Below are 18,041 nucleotides of genomic sequence, written 5' to 3' on the forward strand. Positions count from 1 at the left end.
GTTTGTTAAACACAACTTATTGTTAGATTCAAACATATATCGGTATTCTGTCAAATATACGTACGCGATCGAAGATTTAAGCGCCTAAGAGACGTTTAACAAAATATCCAGGAAAAGCATAAATTCCACATGCTACTAGAAGCACGAATAGCGTGCATACAAAACAGCATACTATCCGCCATTTATAATAGCGACAAACGACGAAGCGGCACGCTCTCCACGGATTGTGAAACCAAGAGAAGGAGGTGTCAGGTCGCCTGAAAATTTAATATATTTTTATGTACTGAATTATTTTATATATTGTATAAAGTAATGTTATTGATATATTTATATATTAATAATATTATTATCTATTGTTGTATATTTTATTTATTATTTATTTTATATATTTTCGCCTGAAAATATATGTTGATTTAATATATATATTAATAATTAATAATTAGAGAAATATTGTATGATAGCATCATTTTTTCATCCAAATGAAAGATTGTTAGAACAATATTTAGATAATATAGATGCTATGAAATTTAAAAAAGGACCATTTTTTTCTCTTTTTAATAGTATAACTGTACATAACATAAATAAAGTGAGAGCTTAATGATATCGTTATTATATCATCTTTTTGCTGATTTAGAGGCCTATTCTGTAACCTTTAATGATGTTGTTAAATATTATTACGCAATTGTTTTCCGATACGTTTTAGCTGCGCAATGATATGTAACGACATCGTTAAAAGTTACAGAATATAGGCTCCTTAATAGAGTATTATTAAACACAATTAAAGAGCAAGGTCTTAGTCATTTTTGTCCAGAAATATATAATTTTTCTTTTATCGGTGCACACAATTTGTTGCATTTGCATTTGCAAATTAAAATAAAAAAAGTGCGCTATAATAAAATTAGACTGAAAGAAAATATACCTTGGAGAGGGAAGATCTTGAGGCGGATCTCTTCCTTTGCCTGCCGGTTGATCGTCAGCATCCATTGCTCGCAAAACAGATATTTCCAACTCCACTTTACCCTATAATAAAAATTATTGAGTGATCTTGTTTTAATCTTTCTTTCAATTATTTTTATAATTATATATGTGTTTCATTGCTTAACGAAAAACTGCCGTTAATCGTTCTCGCTTATTATACAGCATTTTACCGCTTGAATATATTTTCCGCCGTCGATACTGCGAGCAAATGGCCACCAAGCTTTAGTTCGCGTAACTTTAAATAAATTCACGATTGGCAATTGCGATTCAAGTAATTTCATTGTACAGTTTTTGGAGTTTGAGCTGCCTCGCGGCATTCTCGACAAGTCGAGCGTCAACTCTCCTGCAACAAGTTGATTAATTTAGAAGAGCGTAACGATTACAGGACACCAGGTAAATTATATTTATTAATCGTAAACTTGATAATATATTCTCCAAGTATACATTTTTTATTTTGAAAACTCAAAGTTTTCTGTATTAAAAAATGTTAAATTCTTAAATTCTTTAAATTTTGATGCAAACTGTAAATTTACACACACACACACACACACACACACACACACACACACACACACACACACACACACACACACACACACACACACACACATATATATATATATATATACACACAATATTCAAAGTATATTGAAAAGTAATTAAAGATTTAATTGTGGCAGATAAAATATAAAATGTACAAAATATATGCATGTTCTGTATCGCGTATCGACAATTTTTTTGAATAAACATTTTCTTAATGAAAGATACCGATAAACTTCAATCACCTAGAAAATCGTCCGAAGAGAAATGATCGCTGTCCCAGACTTGCAAATGAAGCTTACAGGGCAGTTTATCCTCGATCTCGTTTTTAGCGAAGACCGACATTCTTCTGCGAACTATCATGGCATTCTCGCCCTTCGAATACGTGACACGAAACACGAATCTCCAATTAAAGTTACCCTCACCGGTCAGAGAGTTGTAATGAATGTCGGTTTTCTGATAATCCTCGTACAGAATCCATCTAAGAAATTATTCAGAGTAGATCTCGAACGTAATTTCTAATTCGATAATGGCAATCTGATCGATCGATTACATTGTGCAATTTTATCCGCATTGGAATTAAAAATGGTTGTTTAAAAAATTTTTGAAACTTTTTGGAAAGTTTTGAAAATTAAATAATACTCTCCGCTATTATATATTATATTTATAACGTCAGAAGCGATAAAGGAAAATGATATATTATTTTGGGACGTTCCATCATCAATTTAAATAAATTTATTTGCTATTACATCATGTTTTTCGAATCGTCGTGCAATTTTGGAAAAACGTAATTATCTCGACTTATATTTTTACGATGACATACCCCTTAACGTAAATGTCGGAACATTTCTCCCCGGTAAGAAATTGGCTCTCGACCAACGGCACGTCCTCGGTATTCCAAACTATCACGCGAATTTCATATTCCTCCGGTGTCGGAAGAGCGATGCTGATCGCCGGTTTCGGCGGCAATTGTCCGATACGAAACATATCGATCCACATTTCGAGTTTGCCCTAAAATGTTGTTTGTATACACATACATATATATATATATATATATATATATATATATTTGTTTGGTCACTTACTTGTCGGACACCCTATATATATACAGGGTGTCCCGGACCACCCGTACATTCCTTTTAAAATGAAAATAAATGACTTTTATCAAAAATCGCGAACGGAAATACGCCATCCGGACCGGAAGTTGAATTTTTTTAGGGGAACATAGTATTTTTTATTACAGATTCGAATTGTACGTGAAAAAATAAGAAACTTTTGTAGCAAACGTTTTTTCTAAAAGTGCCTGTCAACCTTAAAATTTTTTGCACAAATTGGAAGTTGATACATTGATTCGTTCGAAGGTTATTTAAGGTCAAAAATCGAAAAAGCTAATTTTCAAAAAATTATTACTCTCGTTTGGAAAATCCTAAAAAAAAAGTTCGAATGAAAGTGTTCGTCTTTTCCATAAAAACAATTCATATTTGATATTATTACCTTGGTTTTACAAAAAAAAAAAAAATCAAATAACCTAACCTTGAGTTTGCACTAAAAATTTTCTTTTTTATGCCCTCTCAAACTACAATATGGAAGATTCTATTTGAAATTTTTGAGTTGGCATCTCCCGAGGCACACTCATAGGAAGAAAAGTCCCTCAATCCTTTTAAAAGAGTATCCCTTGAAATGATCGAACACGTATTTCGCGGTTTTTCATAATTTTGAAAAGTTTCCGAAATATAGGGAATGAGGACAGACATTATATATAGACACTTTACATACACATATGTACATATATTTTGGTGGTATACGTGGATAATATTGTAATCGCATTTTTTTTCTCGGGTAAAGTTGATGTATTACAGATTGCATGTTGAAAATCCAAGTTAACCAGAAAAAATTTTCTGATCTGATCCGGAGAATATGGTTCACCTGACAAAAGCTCGCAGTGTAATTAAGATATAAAGAGAGCTTTCTCTCGCGAAGAGAGAGAATAAGGACGTTTGTATGAAAGTCACGTTTTTTCCTCGAAGAATGGAGTTTTACTTTTCACGATGAATTGGCATAATTCACGTTACTTGCTCGAGACCGGGCCTTTTAGCGTTGAAAAGCGGCCGTCTCTCGACATGTTCTACCACCAGGGCGCATCCGCAGATAGGAAAATCTTGCCAAGAGTGAAGCACATTCAGAGCCATACATTCTTCTCTGTCTGTCAATGTACAATCGAATGCTTAGCGTAATTCGTTAATTTTCACTAGTATCGAAAAACCATGCATGTCGGGTAAAAATAAATTATCTTCATTTTAAACATATCTCTGTGCAATCTTTGTTTACTTGAAGCTTTTTTAACTATTTTCTTTTTTAAACTTTTCTTTTAAGGAAAACAAATAAAATAACAGAAAATTTTTTAACGAAGATTTTCTTTAATTAAGAGGATTTTTTCTTAATCACATTTAAATTATATTGTATTTCTCGATGTCTCACAATATGAACTACAAAAACTAAAATTTCAGACAAAGTGTTTGCAACTTTTTTGAAAACACACTGTTTAAAATTTCAAACAGAACACTGTCTAAATTTTCAGACAGAATGCTGTTTGAATTTTCAGACAGTGTGCTATCTGAATTTTCAGACAGAATGCTGTTTAAATTTTCAAATAGAATGCTGTCTGAATTTTTAGACACATTTCAAGTTCTGAATTTTCAGGAAAACGACTCTCTGATGATTAAGACAGATTGTCTAAAATTGTTTTTAGATACCCAAATCTGAAAATTCAGACATAAATGTATCCGAATTTGTAGAAAATTTTTTATAGTATATAGTAATATTATTTAATAATTGCGGATTAGGTAATCCTTAAACGAAGAAATATTACGTACCAATCTCGTCTTCGCGTTCGATCACAGGGTGAAAGGGAAATATCGTCTTGCCAATTTTAACTTCGCGTTCACCATATTCTGGTGACGGTAGATTGTTCCTTCTGCAAAGAAGTTCCAGAATCTGTGTCGGTCTCTCGCTATCCCTCCAGGCATTGTAGCCGACGGTGCTGTAAACGCTCGCGATTCCGCAGTGGGCCCGGTGCCGGCTGTAGAATCGATTCTCGATGTCGATTCGCGTTTCGCCAATCAGATCATCGGCCGTCGCGGCATCAAAGTCCCACACTTGAATCACTAACATATAATCTTGCGGGAAGCTGGCCTCGATCTCGAACACGCTGCCGGATAACAATGGCTTTTTGAGTTATTTTTTTTATCGTATTATACAGGGTGTCCCAAATCATTTGGCACAATACTTGTATGCAGATAGAGCGGACCAAACTGAATCGAAAAGTCCTGTATCATTCTTTTTTATAACGCTTAATAAAGGAGTTATTATTGAGTAAAGTCTGGCCAATCAGCGCCGATCTTTAGCCGGACGTACGTCGGTGAGTCGCGCGCCTGATAGTTGCGGCTCACTTCACGGCGCGCGGCTCACCAACGTGCGCCTGGCTAAAGGTTGGCGCTGATTGATCAGACTTTACTCAATAATAACTCCTTTTTTTACCGGCTTTTTGCGTCAGGTCGTAACAATATTTGCTTAATATAAAATTATTATGGTAAAACAGGACGGTCGGCATCCTCTTAAGAAATCGTTTATTCGTCAACCGTTTATATCTTTAAACCGTTTTATCTTTAAAAAGGAAAAACAGAGTTTTTCTTTTTGTTGACAGAGTAATCTCACTCAAACGAGAATCGCTACATCTACGTTACGCTGTTACGTAGAGTAACTAAAAAACCTGATTATGCAGTTTGGAAGTTGCAAAAAAGCCGATACGCACGGATGCACAGATGGATATCGATAAAATTCTCGATTTCCCGATAACGCCCAAAAAGGGTAAATGACTGTACTGCTAGACGCGCCTTCGAAAAAGAAGCTACGAGTGACTTTTTTGCAGATTTTACCGGCTGAACGTAGGGTTCAATTGATTGGGAATATAATTCTTCCTGTCGCTGATGGAATTTTTTCCTAGCTTCACGCAGAGATACGGGTCAGATTTGCCGCTGAAGGGATCCTTAGGCTGTAAGTTGATGCCTGCGTAAAAAGCAAATTTACTTTCGGTTGGATGCTCAGTTGACGAGCTCCTCTGGTTTTGTCGAGAAGAATATAAGGTGTGCTAGGAAAAAAATCTCGCGCGTAAAATAAAAAAGATGTTTTCAGCCTTCAAATATCGTTAATAAAAAAAAGGGAATACTGGCTAGAATAAAGTCACGTACGTGCTCGTTCTCGAGTACAATTTCAGATTCCTTGAAAAATTTAAAGTTTATTTATTACCATGACTTCGCTACCAATTTTCAAGAATAAATATTGCGGTGATATAGACGCCAATTTTCTTCTCGAGAAATCCAGTAATTTTCTCTTTTATTTACTTTCTCTTTTTTTTCGGTGCACATGGTTTAACTAACCCTTTACGACGTAGAGTCTAACGAGCAGCTTAACAGGCTCTTGAGGCGGATAATCGTTGCACAGGCCATTAGCCGCGTCTCTCCCGTTTATCGTTTTGCATGGAAGTTTGTCAGGATGCGGCCATCGGTATATGGAAATATGTCCCTGATAGAAATCACGAAACTCTCGCGTTTAAACATAATTCATAAATCATGTGCCTGAGACGTTTAATAAATCTCTATGATTTGAACGTCACATATTTATCACTCGCATTTATCGCATTCAACAAATTCATAATTTTTTTCGGTATTAATTAACCTTAAATTTGCCAACGTAATTATCTTCAGTACGATAGTGATTCTCGCTTTTTCTTCCGCGCCACAACTCAAAAGTACTTAGCCGATCCTGAAACCCCTCGAATTGCGGCTGCATCTCTAGTTCCGTGGAATAGATCTGATTTCAGTGTCTAAACGATCGCGTTTGGGCAAGTTTATTAAATGGTACCTTGAACGTTGCCACGAATTTACGACGAAACGTTCTCGTCATTCCCAATTCTCTATCTCTCTCTTCCTACGAATCCAACGTGACGTGCTAATTTGCATTATCGGATGTCTCGGTCAAGTGGCCCTACCTGATTTATGTTCTACCTCATTATCGTTAGAACCGATTCATTTATTAACAATGCGATTTACGTATAAAAAAAAGAAACGAGAAGTAAAACTAAATCCAGTGAAATTCTACGGAAATTGAAGATTCGAGAGATTACGATCTCGAATATAGATGTAGAAATTTTAGAAATCTAAGAATTTAATTTTTTGCAATTTATAATACGACATACAAAAAATATTCAAGACTTTAAGAATAAAAACGCAGCAGAATTATTAAGCTGCTAGGCAGCATCTTTAAGTATCTAATTTACCAAGCATTAACTTGATAAATGTTTAACTAGCTATGCAATTTTAAATTGGTAAGCTTCTAAGCAGCGAGACATCTAAGCAATTAAATCGTTAAATCTCCAAGCGATTAAGCATCTAAACAGTTTAATATCCAGGCTATTAAATTTTTCTAATATCGAAAATTTTTAAATAGGGAATCTCTAAGCATAAGTTTTTTAAGGATTCAAACAATAATCAATCTTTTTTATCTGTAATAATAAATTCTTTAAAAAATAATGATTTATAATTTTAGTAATCTCTTTTTATCTGAACCAGTTCCCTAATCTACATACCTGAATGGAAGCAAAATATTTACTCCACCAATCGAGAGTCTCGTCACCGTTATCTCCGTAAATTTCCACTTTTTTTCTCTTAGTAAAGAATTTGAATTTTAATATCCCCTTTATAATTACAAACAGCCTCTTCAGCTTAGAGTGGACGTCCGTTCCAGCCATTCTCTTATATGCAATAAGACCCTTGCTCTCCTCCTTCGAAGGACTATAATCGATTGGTAAGGGTACTAAACTCAAAAATAAAATAAAATAAATATTATGTATAAAAGACATACATGCTTGGAGAATATATAATATAAAAAAGAAAATAACATAAGAAACATTTGTAACGATATGCGCCCACGTGAATGATAATATAATAATAAAATTAATAAGAAACGTGATGGAGAAAAAAAATGATAATGTATTTTTCTTAAATTTTAACTTTTATCTTTCAGTTTTGCATAGTATTTAAAATTCAATAAGAAAATGGATTTGCTCTTCTTTTCCTCCAATTTTGAGTTAAAAATTTATAATACGTAAATAATAAATATATACTGACATATAATTGCCGTCTGTCGTTCCGCTAGCCGGAATTTTTGCGCAAATGTCGACTCGTATATCCGCGCATCGTAATCCTCCACGGTTATTAATTGCTCCAGAAACACGTGAATGTTGGGTATGATACAGATCCCTGCATATTTGAAGCAGCCGAATCCGCGGGAATCGTAAGCCTTTATAGCGATGCTCGGATAATAAATATCGAGCTCCGGTATTTCCTAGATGATTAATGCTTTTTAGAACGGTTTTCCCGCTCTTGCACGGATTTATTTAATCAGATTTTGATAATCACCTAAATCATCGAGATAACGTCGGAAAATTGCTATTAAAAAAAAGTAGCGATTTGCTATTTTTACCGAGGAGATTATTAAAGTTCAACTTTTTCGAAAAATTTATCAAAAAATTATTATTGATTGCTCGTATATTAAATTGCTGCGTATATTAAATAGATACATCATTAAAAAAAATTGACTGAAAGTTCAAAATGTACGCAGCTTCTTTGCAGATACACCGTCTGAATTTTCAGACACGCTTCAATTTACGGACAAATTTATCTTCCGAAGTTTCAGAAAATCGATTAAGAAAGATTGTCTGAAATTTCTCTCAGACATCTAGATAAAAAAAAAAAAAAAAAATCCGAACAAGAATGTGTTCAAATTTTTAGAAAAATTTTTACAGCACTTTTTTGTAGGCAGCTTTCATCAAATATTTTCGAGATATTACCAGTTCGATTATAATATGCGGTTCCTCAAAGTTGCTGAATCTCTTTGCGTTCTTCATCACTTCTGACTTGACGTGGATGCCAGCACATTCCACTACGATTCTCGGTCTGCGCACCGGTATATAATTTATCTTCCTCATGTCGCGAACACCCCAAAAGATCACCTCGAGCCTGTAGCTCGCCATTTTCGGCCTGATATCCGGCGGGATGCTGTAAATCTTATCCTCCACCGGCGTGTTCAACGGAACGGTGTCTAACATCTCCTTGTTTTCCATCTGCGAAATGGTACACGCATACATTTGGACATTGTGCATGTCAATATGATATTTTTGTATTATCTTAAAGTCGAAAAGTAAAAGTAAGGAACATCAAATAACAATATATCGCAACAAAGAAAGGAAAGGCAGAGGCAATAGCAATATGGGATACCGCGTATACAATATTTATCACGAGAAAAAAAATCGATATGACTTACTTCTATCAACTCGAAAGCGGCGAGGGCCGAACCGGTACAATCTTTTCGCGATTGAAATTTGTACCATTGTAATTTCGGTGGGAAATCGGGCGGCGAATAAGTTTCCACTGCGAGTTTCGCTAATGGCACCGCGATACATTTTCCACAGAACTCCTTCGTACCCTGTGCATTACGTTTTTTGTACAATATATATTTTATATGTATTTTATATAATATGTAAATGTTGAAAAAATAGCTTCAAAACTTTTTTAGTTTTCGCTTCAAGAGAAACAAAAATAAATTTAGATATATTATAAATAACAGAATGTAGTTTCAACTATTTTTCTGCTGCATTTTTGTTTTTTCAACGCGCGCCTGTCATAGATCCTTTTCTTCTTATTTAAAAAAATATATATTGTATATATTAGAGAATTCGATTTCTCTTACGCATAAATCCTGATCGAAAACCTGCAGGACAACTTCGGGTGGTGCCGATTTAATGTATTCTTTAGTACCATGCAGAATAATTGGGGGAAAAATTAACGTCTGATCCCAGAAGGGATCTAAACTTTGCCTTATCACCTGCAAGTATATCAGTAGTTATATCGCTATTTTCTTAAATTTATTAATTTGTTAATTCATCTTTTACCGTTAATTAAGGATAGATATATTTATCCGAAGAAAGAAATATAACGTGTTATGTAAACTCAGCATCTTATTTTTTTAATACAAACTATAAATTTAATAAATTAAGTAAAGTATCACTTATTTACATAAGTATACAGGGTGTCCTAGACTACCCGTACACCTCTTTTCTTTCAGAAACTAGGCATTTTAGAGAAAAACATTTTGAACAAAAATTGTATGGTTTGGAGGGGAACATAAGATGGTGTTATTGGTTTGACCTTGAATGGCATCGTTAAAGTCAAGTCAAGGACACCTTTAATTTCTTAAATAGAACCCCCCATTTTTTATTGTACATTCTTATAGCTTGTGTCGAGAGCTTTCCAAAACACTATAATAAAGTATTTTTTCATAAAGTACTTTTTGAGTTATTTTATAATTTAATCTGACATATTTTGATAAAAAAAAAAAAAATATCTTGTAAAACATTTAGTTTTCGATAATCTTATCGTAATACTTTTATGTACAGAATAACGAGACAAATCAATTAGTATAAAAAAATAATTGTTTTTAAGAAAATTATTTACAATGTATTTTTTAAAATTATTATTATTTTTTTTTTTTTTGCACTAATTGATTTGTCTCATTATTCTGTACATAAAAGTATTACGGTAAGATTACTGAAAACTGAATATTTTACGAAATATTTTATTTTATTTAATTTTAAAAATATGTCAGATTATAAAATATAAAATAACTCAAAAAGTACTTAACGAAAAAATACTTTATTATAGTGTTTTGGAAAGCTTTCGAGGTAAGCTACAAGAATATGTAATGAAAAATAGGGGGTTCCATTTAAGAAATCAAAGGTGTCCTTGACTTGACCTTAATGATGCCATCCAAGGTCAAACCAATGACACCATCTTATGTTCCCCTCAAAACCATACAATTTTTGAAAACGTTTTTCTCTAAAATGCTTAGTTTTTGAAAGAAAAGGGATATACGGGTGGTCTAGGACACCCTGTATATACATAATGTATACGCAGCATGAAAACGCAGAAATGCACATCGCTACCAGAATGACATCTTCGTTTGAACGTATATATGTGTTGCATGCGCAACATTAATCATGCTCATATTACATCACTCGTTTCGTACTCGTGCGTTTCGAGTGAAATGTCATAGGAATATGCACCGCAGAAATTTCACGGTATCATGACCGTAACTACTGGTATTGCCGGCACGAGCGCTACGCGAAATAGAATTATCGAAATAACGAGTGTGTGAACGAATTGTACTCCAAAGAAAAACCGAAAGAAAGAAAAATTCGTGCGCGTATTAAATACGTGTGTATCATTTACTGTCAAAACTTCGCGTAACTCACTCGCGTGGAAGCTGTGTATCCCTGAAAAGTGACGCGTACGAAGGAGTCCATCAAACCGGAAGCGTCCATCCCAGGATCGAAGCGACCTTGAAGTATATGAGCTCGCAACTGGAACGTCTGTATAAAAGTTTATCCTTGTAATATCAAATTGTGTATATAACAACGCGGACACAATCAAATTCTTATCTACATTCAGCGTGTGATATTTGATGAACCGCGCAGCTGCCTCGAGATTCATCGCATCGTTTTCTTACCGAGGATCGATTGTACTCGATATACTTCGGGAAAGTATTGACGTTCGCGCCGTGATCGATCTCGTATCCAGGCGGAATCGCGCTCCAACACGCGGCGGCGTACTTAGCGTTACCGAGCCACAGGAAGACTTCGATTTTACAGGCACTATACTCGACGGTCTCATCCTCGTCGTCCGGACTTCCGGGAAAGAGGCTGACTCGTCGGCCGCACTTTACTCCCGCTTCGGTAGCTTCCTCGGAATGAACGATCTCTTCTGCGGACAATCGCGAGTAAGCGACTCGCTTCGAACCAGCGATCATCCATACAAAGACGTCTGGCAGATTGTGCTGAGGCTAATTAAACAAGGATATTAAAATGTCATTTGATATCAAAATTATGGTACACAGAGAAAATTTTAAATCGCTCATCATTCTTATATCGTATTTATTTTAAAGAAAATGTTTCTTTTAAAAATGTCTATTTTATACTGCAAAAAAAAAAAGAAGTTGGAACTTCAGACAAAATCTCTGCAGCTTTTTTACAAATGCACTGTCTGAATTTTTACACACACTTCAAATTTTGATAATCCTGAATCATGAAGATAATGTCGGAAAAATGCTATTAAAAAAATTGCGATTTACTATTCTTACCGAGGAGATAATTGGCTCAGTTTTTTTCAAAAGATTTATTTAAAAAAATTATCATTGATTGCTGGTGTATTAAATTGTTCATAGATACACTATAAAAAAGATCGACTGAAACTTCAGTGTCTACAGCTTTTTTGCAGACACACTGTCTGTATTTTCAGATACACATCAATTTTCAGACAAATTCTTTTAAAGTTTCAGAAAAACGATCAATAGAAACAGATCGTTTGAAAATTCTTTCGAACACCCAGATCTGCGAAAATTCAGACAAAAATGTCTGAATTTCAAATATCTTCTGCTTTTTCTCGACACGCATATTGCCTGACTCACATCTTCGGATAGTTTCCGCAATTTTTTCAAATATTGGTACGCGTGAATCATGGCGATTCTCATGTAATTGTTGTTGGGTAGCTCGCCGTTGATCTTGATCCTCTCGAGAATATTCTCGACACTTTTGAGACACAAGCTGGCGCGATGGCGATCGAGTTTCGTAGTTCCACCTTTCTTTTCATACTTGCCGGTATTCAATACATATAGGTATCGTTTACAGTGAGCTTTCAACGCGCGAATCGTCTCGTTGTAAATCTCGAAAGCTGTCGGATTCTGCGTAATCGCGAGAGCCTCTAATTTCTCTAGTCTTATTTCCTGGGATCGGATTAAAGAAATTTTTAAGATACTTGATTCACAGAAACAGCATTCTCGAAAAATTCCACGATATTTTAAGATACAAGCAAGTTTGATTATTATTCCACGCAACTAAACGACTTTATTCTCCCTCGCAAATAAATTGACGTAGCATAATTTTAACAGTCCGATTTCAAAATAACGTCTATCTCTTTTCATTAGAAACTAAATAGAAATTAAATATTTAAAAATGTATTTTTAACGAAAAATGACGTCTACAACAAACCAAAAATTCGACGATGTATCGGAGATTATTGCTATTGTACATTCGCCACTCCAAATTTGGCCACCAAGATTTTACGTACAAGCAAGGCTTTCTAGAACCCAAGGGTACATAATTATATCTTCCGTCCAAGGTGCCAGTGGCTCGCGGAACTGATTGGCTCTCGAAGTTCGGGCGCTTTTTTAGCAGCTCGTTTTCTGCCAAAGTCGAAAATAGAGAGAGACGACGAGTATATTTTCGTCGCGCGTTCAGCGCTAAATATGGCTTCCGAAGATTCTCGCGTGACTTCGACAGTAACACGTCTCATTTGACAAGTAGTTCGATTTGACAATGTTTTCAAGAGCCTCGTCTCAAAATGAAAAAAATATCACGAAGTTTCGAAACAGTCATTTCTTTTTCTGTTGCCGAGAGTCCCATCACTGTTGAAATCAATCGATAGTCTCGGCTACTCCATAATTGCGAGAAATAAAAGAAAGATATTTGAAGCGAATTGTCTCGAAACTTTTGTCTCCGTAATTTTTTTTTTTTTTTATATTATCACGTTTAGCGCAAAAGAAACTTCTTAAGATTAGATTTAGAAAGTTAGATAGATACGGCCACAATATGGGAATAAAAGTTTATGTGGCACCTGATTGGCCGTCGTTATCGCTCTCAGCGCATTGGCTATGCGGAAACTGTCGATTGCCCGCGTTTCCTAGACTCAATTCGAAGCTGATCAATTTCGATCCGAATCGGGAACGATCTATCATGCATACGTCATAAAGCACGCCAACCAGAAGATATTCCTCGGTCGACCATAGGCTTTTCTAGATCCCACAATTTTCTATGAGCTTATATCACAATAATAAAATCGTAAATAATAATAATAATCGTAAAATGAAAAAAAAGTTACTTCATAAATTACGTATAAATATTTCTTGTTTTAATTGTTTCAACTGTAAATTCTTCAAGTATAATTTTTGACAAGACAAATATTTATTAAGATATATTGTTTTTTTTTTTAAATTATACAAATTAATATAATCTTTCAACTATAAAACAATAATAGCGAAAACAAAGAATAGCAACGAATTGGATCACCTCGATAATGGGAAATGCCGAAAGTGTCTCAACCCGGATTCCCGGGGACGCTTCTGGGTCATCCATTTCAGTTTTCAACGACACAAGCACCCTCCCGCGATACAAAGGCATTTCCGTCAAGCATCTGCCCGAACAACCGTTCTTCTCCATTGAGCCGGATCCGTAAAAGTGGATAAAGGAAGGTCCGTATGTTGGCAGGAATCCTGTTGGAAAACCAAACTTTACCTTTCGCAATCAATATGTCGCACGTTTGCTCGCTCGTCGAGCTCTTACGTTATTACTTCCCGGCTCTAACTTTGTATACACCTCTCCGATCTTTAATTAGATCAGGATTGGTTGAAAGAAATCCATTTATCCGGACATGACGCTATAGTATTATAAGAAAATTTAGCAGATTTATCGTACGAATAATTTGTCGAAATCGATGCAAGAATGTAGCGTAAAAGAGATAGAAATGATATGCATATTTATGTCAGAATTACTTTTTATCCGAAATCAATCGTCCGTTTGGCAAAAATAAGATGCGCCGAAATATTCCGTGTATTTTTGCGGCAATGAATTATATATCTGGCAATCTCTCACCGTACTCTCCGGAATTCGAAATCTTTGCCATGTCCAGGATATGAAATGCTACGACGCACGTCCGACAACTGTCGATACGATGCTTTATAGTGATTCGTACACGGTGGCAGAGAACAGGAAACATTTCTTTGAAAATGATGACCTCGTGGAATCTTGGAGAGTAGGTTTGCCACTCTTCGCTTGTCGATCCCTGATAGAAACATTATATTTTAATTCGATCGAAAAACAACATTATTCACCCTAAACAGATTTTTATGGTTGTGATAATAGTAACATTATATGACACACCAACACACACACACACACACACACACACACACACACACACACACACACACATATGTTAAATATTATTCTTGCAGAGAGCTTGCGATCTTTTACATCTCCGTGATCGAAAAGTCGAGTAATTAATTCTAACGTACTTTCATTCCGGCGAACGATATTTGCACATATGGATTAATGTTCTCGAAATCGCTTTTCCTGCACAAGCTGCTCATGTCTGGCAATCCGTCAGCGCGATAAACGATGAAAATATAACGTGCGCGTTGTCCGAAAGACAGTTTCTCGCTTCCAATAGGCAGCAATAAATTCCTGCCACATTTATTTAAATATATTCCCCAAAAATTCTGATGAGAAAGCCGATCCATATAAATTATAGACATGTCAAAAATATATATTCGTTTATATAATACATGTGCGTATACAGGTTGTCCCATTTTTAAAGTTCCACCCTCATAACTTTTCAGGATCAACGTTTGAAGGAAAACGAGTCGAATAAAAGTTGTAGGGAACTATCTAATAGTGACCTTGGATTTAACATTAAAGGTCATTTTCAAGGTCATTTGAAGGTCAACTTCCGTTTTTTAAATGGAACCCCCTATTTTTCATTATTTTCATATTCTTGTAGCTTATCTCGAGAGCTTTTTAAAATATTATAATAAAGTATTTTTTTATTAAGTACTTTTTAAGTTATTTTATATTTTAATCTGACATATTTTGATATAAAAAATTAAATATCTCATAAAATATTTAGTTTTCGATAATCTTAGCGTAATACTGAGACAAATCAATTAGTATAAAAAATAATTGTTTTTAAGAAAATTATTTACAATGTATTTTTTTAAACAATTATTTGTTTTTGGCACTAATTGATTTGTCTCATTATTCTGTACGTAAAAGTATTACGATAAGATTATCAAAAACTGAATATTTTACGAAATATTTTATTTTTTATATCAAAATATGTCAGATTAAAATATAAAATAACTCAAAAAGTACTTAATAAAAAAATACTTATAGTGTTTTGGAAGTACTTAATAAAAAAAATATTTATAGTGTTTTGGAAAACTCTCGAGATAAGCTACAAGTATATGTAATGAAAAAAAGGGGGTTCCATTTAAAAAACGGAAGTTGACTTTCAAATGACCTTGAAAATGACCTTTAATGTCAAATCCAAGGTCACTATTAGATAACCCCCTTTGTTCCCTACAACTTTTATCCGAGTCGTTTTCCTTGAAACGTTGATCCTGAAAAGTTATAAGGGTGGAACTTTTAAAATAGGACACCTTGTATATTGAAAAGAAACTACCCTTCGATGTCCTCTTCACCTTCTGTTTCTGGATGCACCTTAACTTTCTCACCCTTCGCGTTCACAGTGATATTGCATTTTACATAGCCCTTCGGGCCCGCCGACGAGTTTTTTGGGTCCGTCAATACGGCCCATTTATGATAGTACTGTCGATCTGCAAGCAAGAATATATTTGCAGGAATATTTTTTTAAATGTTCAAAGTTACATTCTTTTCTTGAAACATCTAAAATCTAATTTCCATTTTTATTTCTGAAGCAAAATACTCTACAGTTTTTCGATAAGATCGTTATGTTTTAATTTCCTTAATTATTAAATTGTTCGTCATTTTCAAGAATTTAAACTATTGCTTCCATTTAAATTAAATTGTTTCTCGTATCAAGCGCTAAAGCGAAGATTTTCCTTGTTATTTCTTAATTAATTCTTGTTTGTAACCTGGCTGTTCCCATACTGTTGCGACCTCAAAGGAAACGCTTCCATGAAACTTTAGTTGCCGAAGGAAGTTCCGCAAGTACACCGCTATCGTGATTCTCGTGCTTAGTAGATTGTCCAAACTACACGTCAAGTCGAATACGAAGTACTGCATAATTTAAAAAGCATAAAGTAAATGCGCAAGTAGAATGTGAGAGCATTCTAAACGCGTATTAATATACAGAGCGCCCGTATCAGCAGTTTTTTGAGGAAACAACACATTTTCGTGAAAAATGTTTCATGCAAAAGTTGTAGAGCTTTAAGTGGCGCATTATATAATAATATTAGTACGACCATGAATAACTTTAATCTTATTTGTAAGATAATTTAATTCTCTACAACTTTTGTTTCGGTACTTTTTGTTAAAAAACGCATATTTTCTCTGATATTTTTAAAAATGTATAAAATAATCGTAATTTCAGAGGATTTTAGTTAGGTTAAGTAACATTTTTCGATTCGTGTTTATAGAAAATTTTTCGTTTAGAATTAAATTTCCTATAAAATCTTAAAGTCTGGCAGGAATGTTTAGGCTCGCCCTGTATAATGATAAAATCTCAAATTTTTAAATTAAAAAAAAATTAAAGTCTCCAGCTATTTAATACCAAAAGAACATATGTAATTAATGTATCTTATATCAATCATGAGATCTAAAGATCAGTTTTGTCCAAATTAAATTGAAGTGGATTTGAAAATTTTAATCATTCAAGGACACGTAAGAGAACAATATTGCATTGTAATTTCGAGTCGCGTATCATATTTTATATCAATCATTATATAGATTATCGACAGATTGGATAACTTTACCTCGTTATAAACAGGATTATCGGTTCTCTCGCGTACCACCGTTCTTCTTTTGCGATTCCCGACTTTAACGACAACCAGTGGATTCGCATTTTGCGGCAGGTGCTTCGCTTCGAGTATAGTTACGCAAACTTGGTAAATGGAGAACTTTGACCTGAATTTCTTGAAAGGCATCGCGCACGGCCCGCAAAATCGATCGCTGATATTGGCCACGCGCCAAATGTTATTCGCATTTGTTTAAATTGCCGTTTGTTTGTTTCAGTATGCATTCGAAACACGACGACTAGGAATTTATACCTTGGCAGGCGTAATACGAAATACTACGTTTTCGCAGGTATATCCAAGATTTTAAAGTTTTCTATCTTCCTTTATGGGAGAGAGATTCCTTCTCCAAGGATATTTTATTCATTTTGTTTAAAATGCTATCCATTCTCAAACTGCGAGCAAGATATATTTTTTTATATGTTAAATTTTTTTTAATATAATACAAAATATTTTTTATTTTTTTTTTTTTTTTTTTTACATTTGGACATTTGTTATATAAATGACAATAATTGTTTCTGTTGTCATAGAATGTCTCTTCTGTTTCTTTATATCTTGCTTGAAATTATAATTCACAAATTTACATATTTACATCTTTCTCATGAGGAATTTAGAAACAAGATAACTTATCAGCAGACATTTATCCGTATATCAGCAGTTAGTATTCACGCAAAAATATATTAACTGATGATATCTTAGGAACGTACTTGATCGACAGAACGAAACCTATTTATACCTTTACCTACTGTTGATGCCTTCCGTTTCAGCTAAAAGTTCCACTACTCGCCACTTATCCCAAATAGCAG

At 34.3% G+C, this 18,041-nt stretch overlaps 1 protein-coding gene across 1 annotated transcript; it reads right to left on the minus strand.

Annotated features, from left to right (window-relative positions):
• Nucleotides 1–76: 76 nt before the first annotated feature.
• On the minus strand, nt 77–17,462 carry LOC138936896 (otoferlin). Its single transcript, XM_070302684.1, is given in 28 exon segments — nt 77–257; nt 920–1,020; nt 1,149–1,321; nt 1,764–1,999; nt 2,342–2,529; nt 3,591–3,721; nt 4,392–4,726; nt 5,454–5,583; nt 5,955–6,099; nt 6,253–6,387; nt 6,439–6,504; nt 7,163–7,389; nt 7,704–7,920; nt 8,426–8,698; nt 8,899–9,060; nt 9,325–9,459; nt 10,886–11,002; nt 11,140–11,472; nt 12,097–12,411; nt 12,677–12,870; nt 13,302–13,479; nt 13,754–13,956; nt 14,336–14,525; nt 14,758–14,926; nt 15,924–16,077; nt 16,357–16,501; nt 17,197–17,373; nt 17,376–17,462. Coding segments are annotated over 28 exon segments (5,097 nt in total).
• Nucleotides 17,463–18,041: the final 579 nt, after the last annotated feature.

The sequence above is a fragment of the Polyergus mexicanus genome, unplaced genomic scaffold, assembly GCF_030449975.1.
Source record: "Polyergus mexicanus isolate NDT 795.1 unplaced genomic scaffold, iyPolMexi1.0 SCAF_10, whole genome shotgun sequence".
NCBI lineage: Eukaryota > Metazoa > Arthropoda > Insecta > Hymenoptera > Formicidae > Polyergus > Polyergus mexicanus.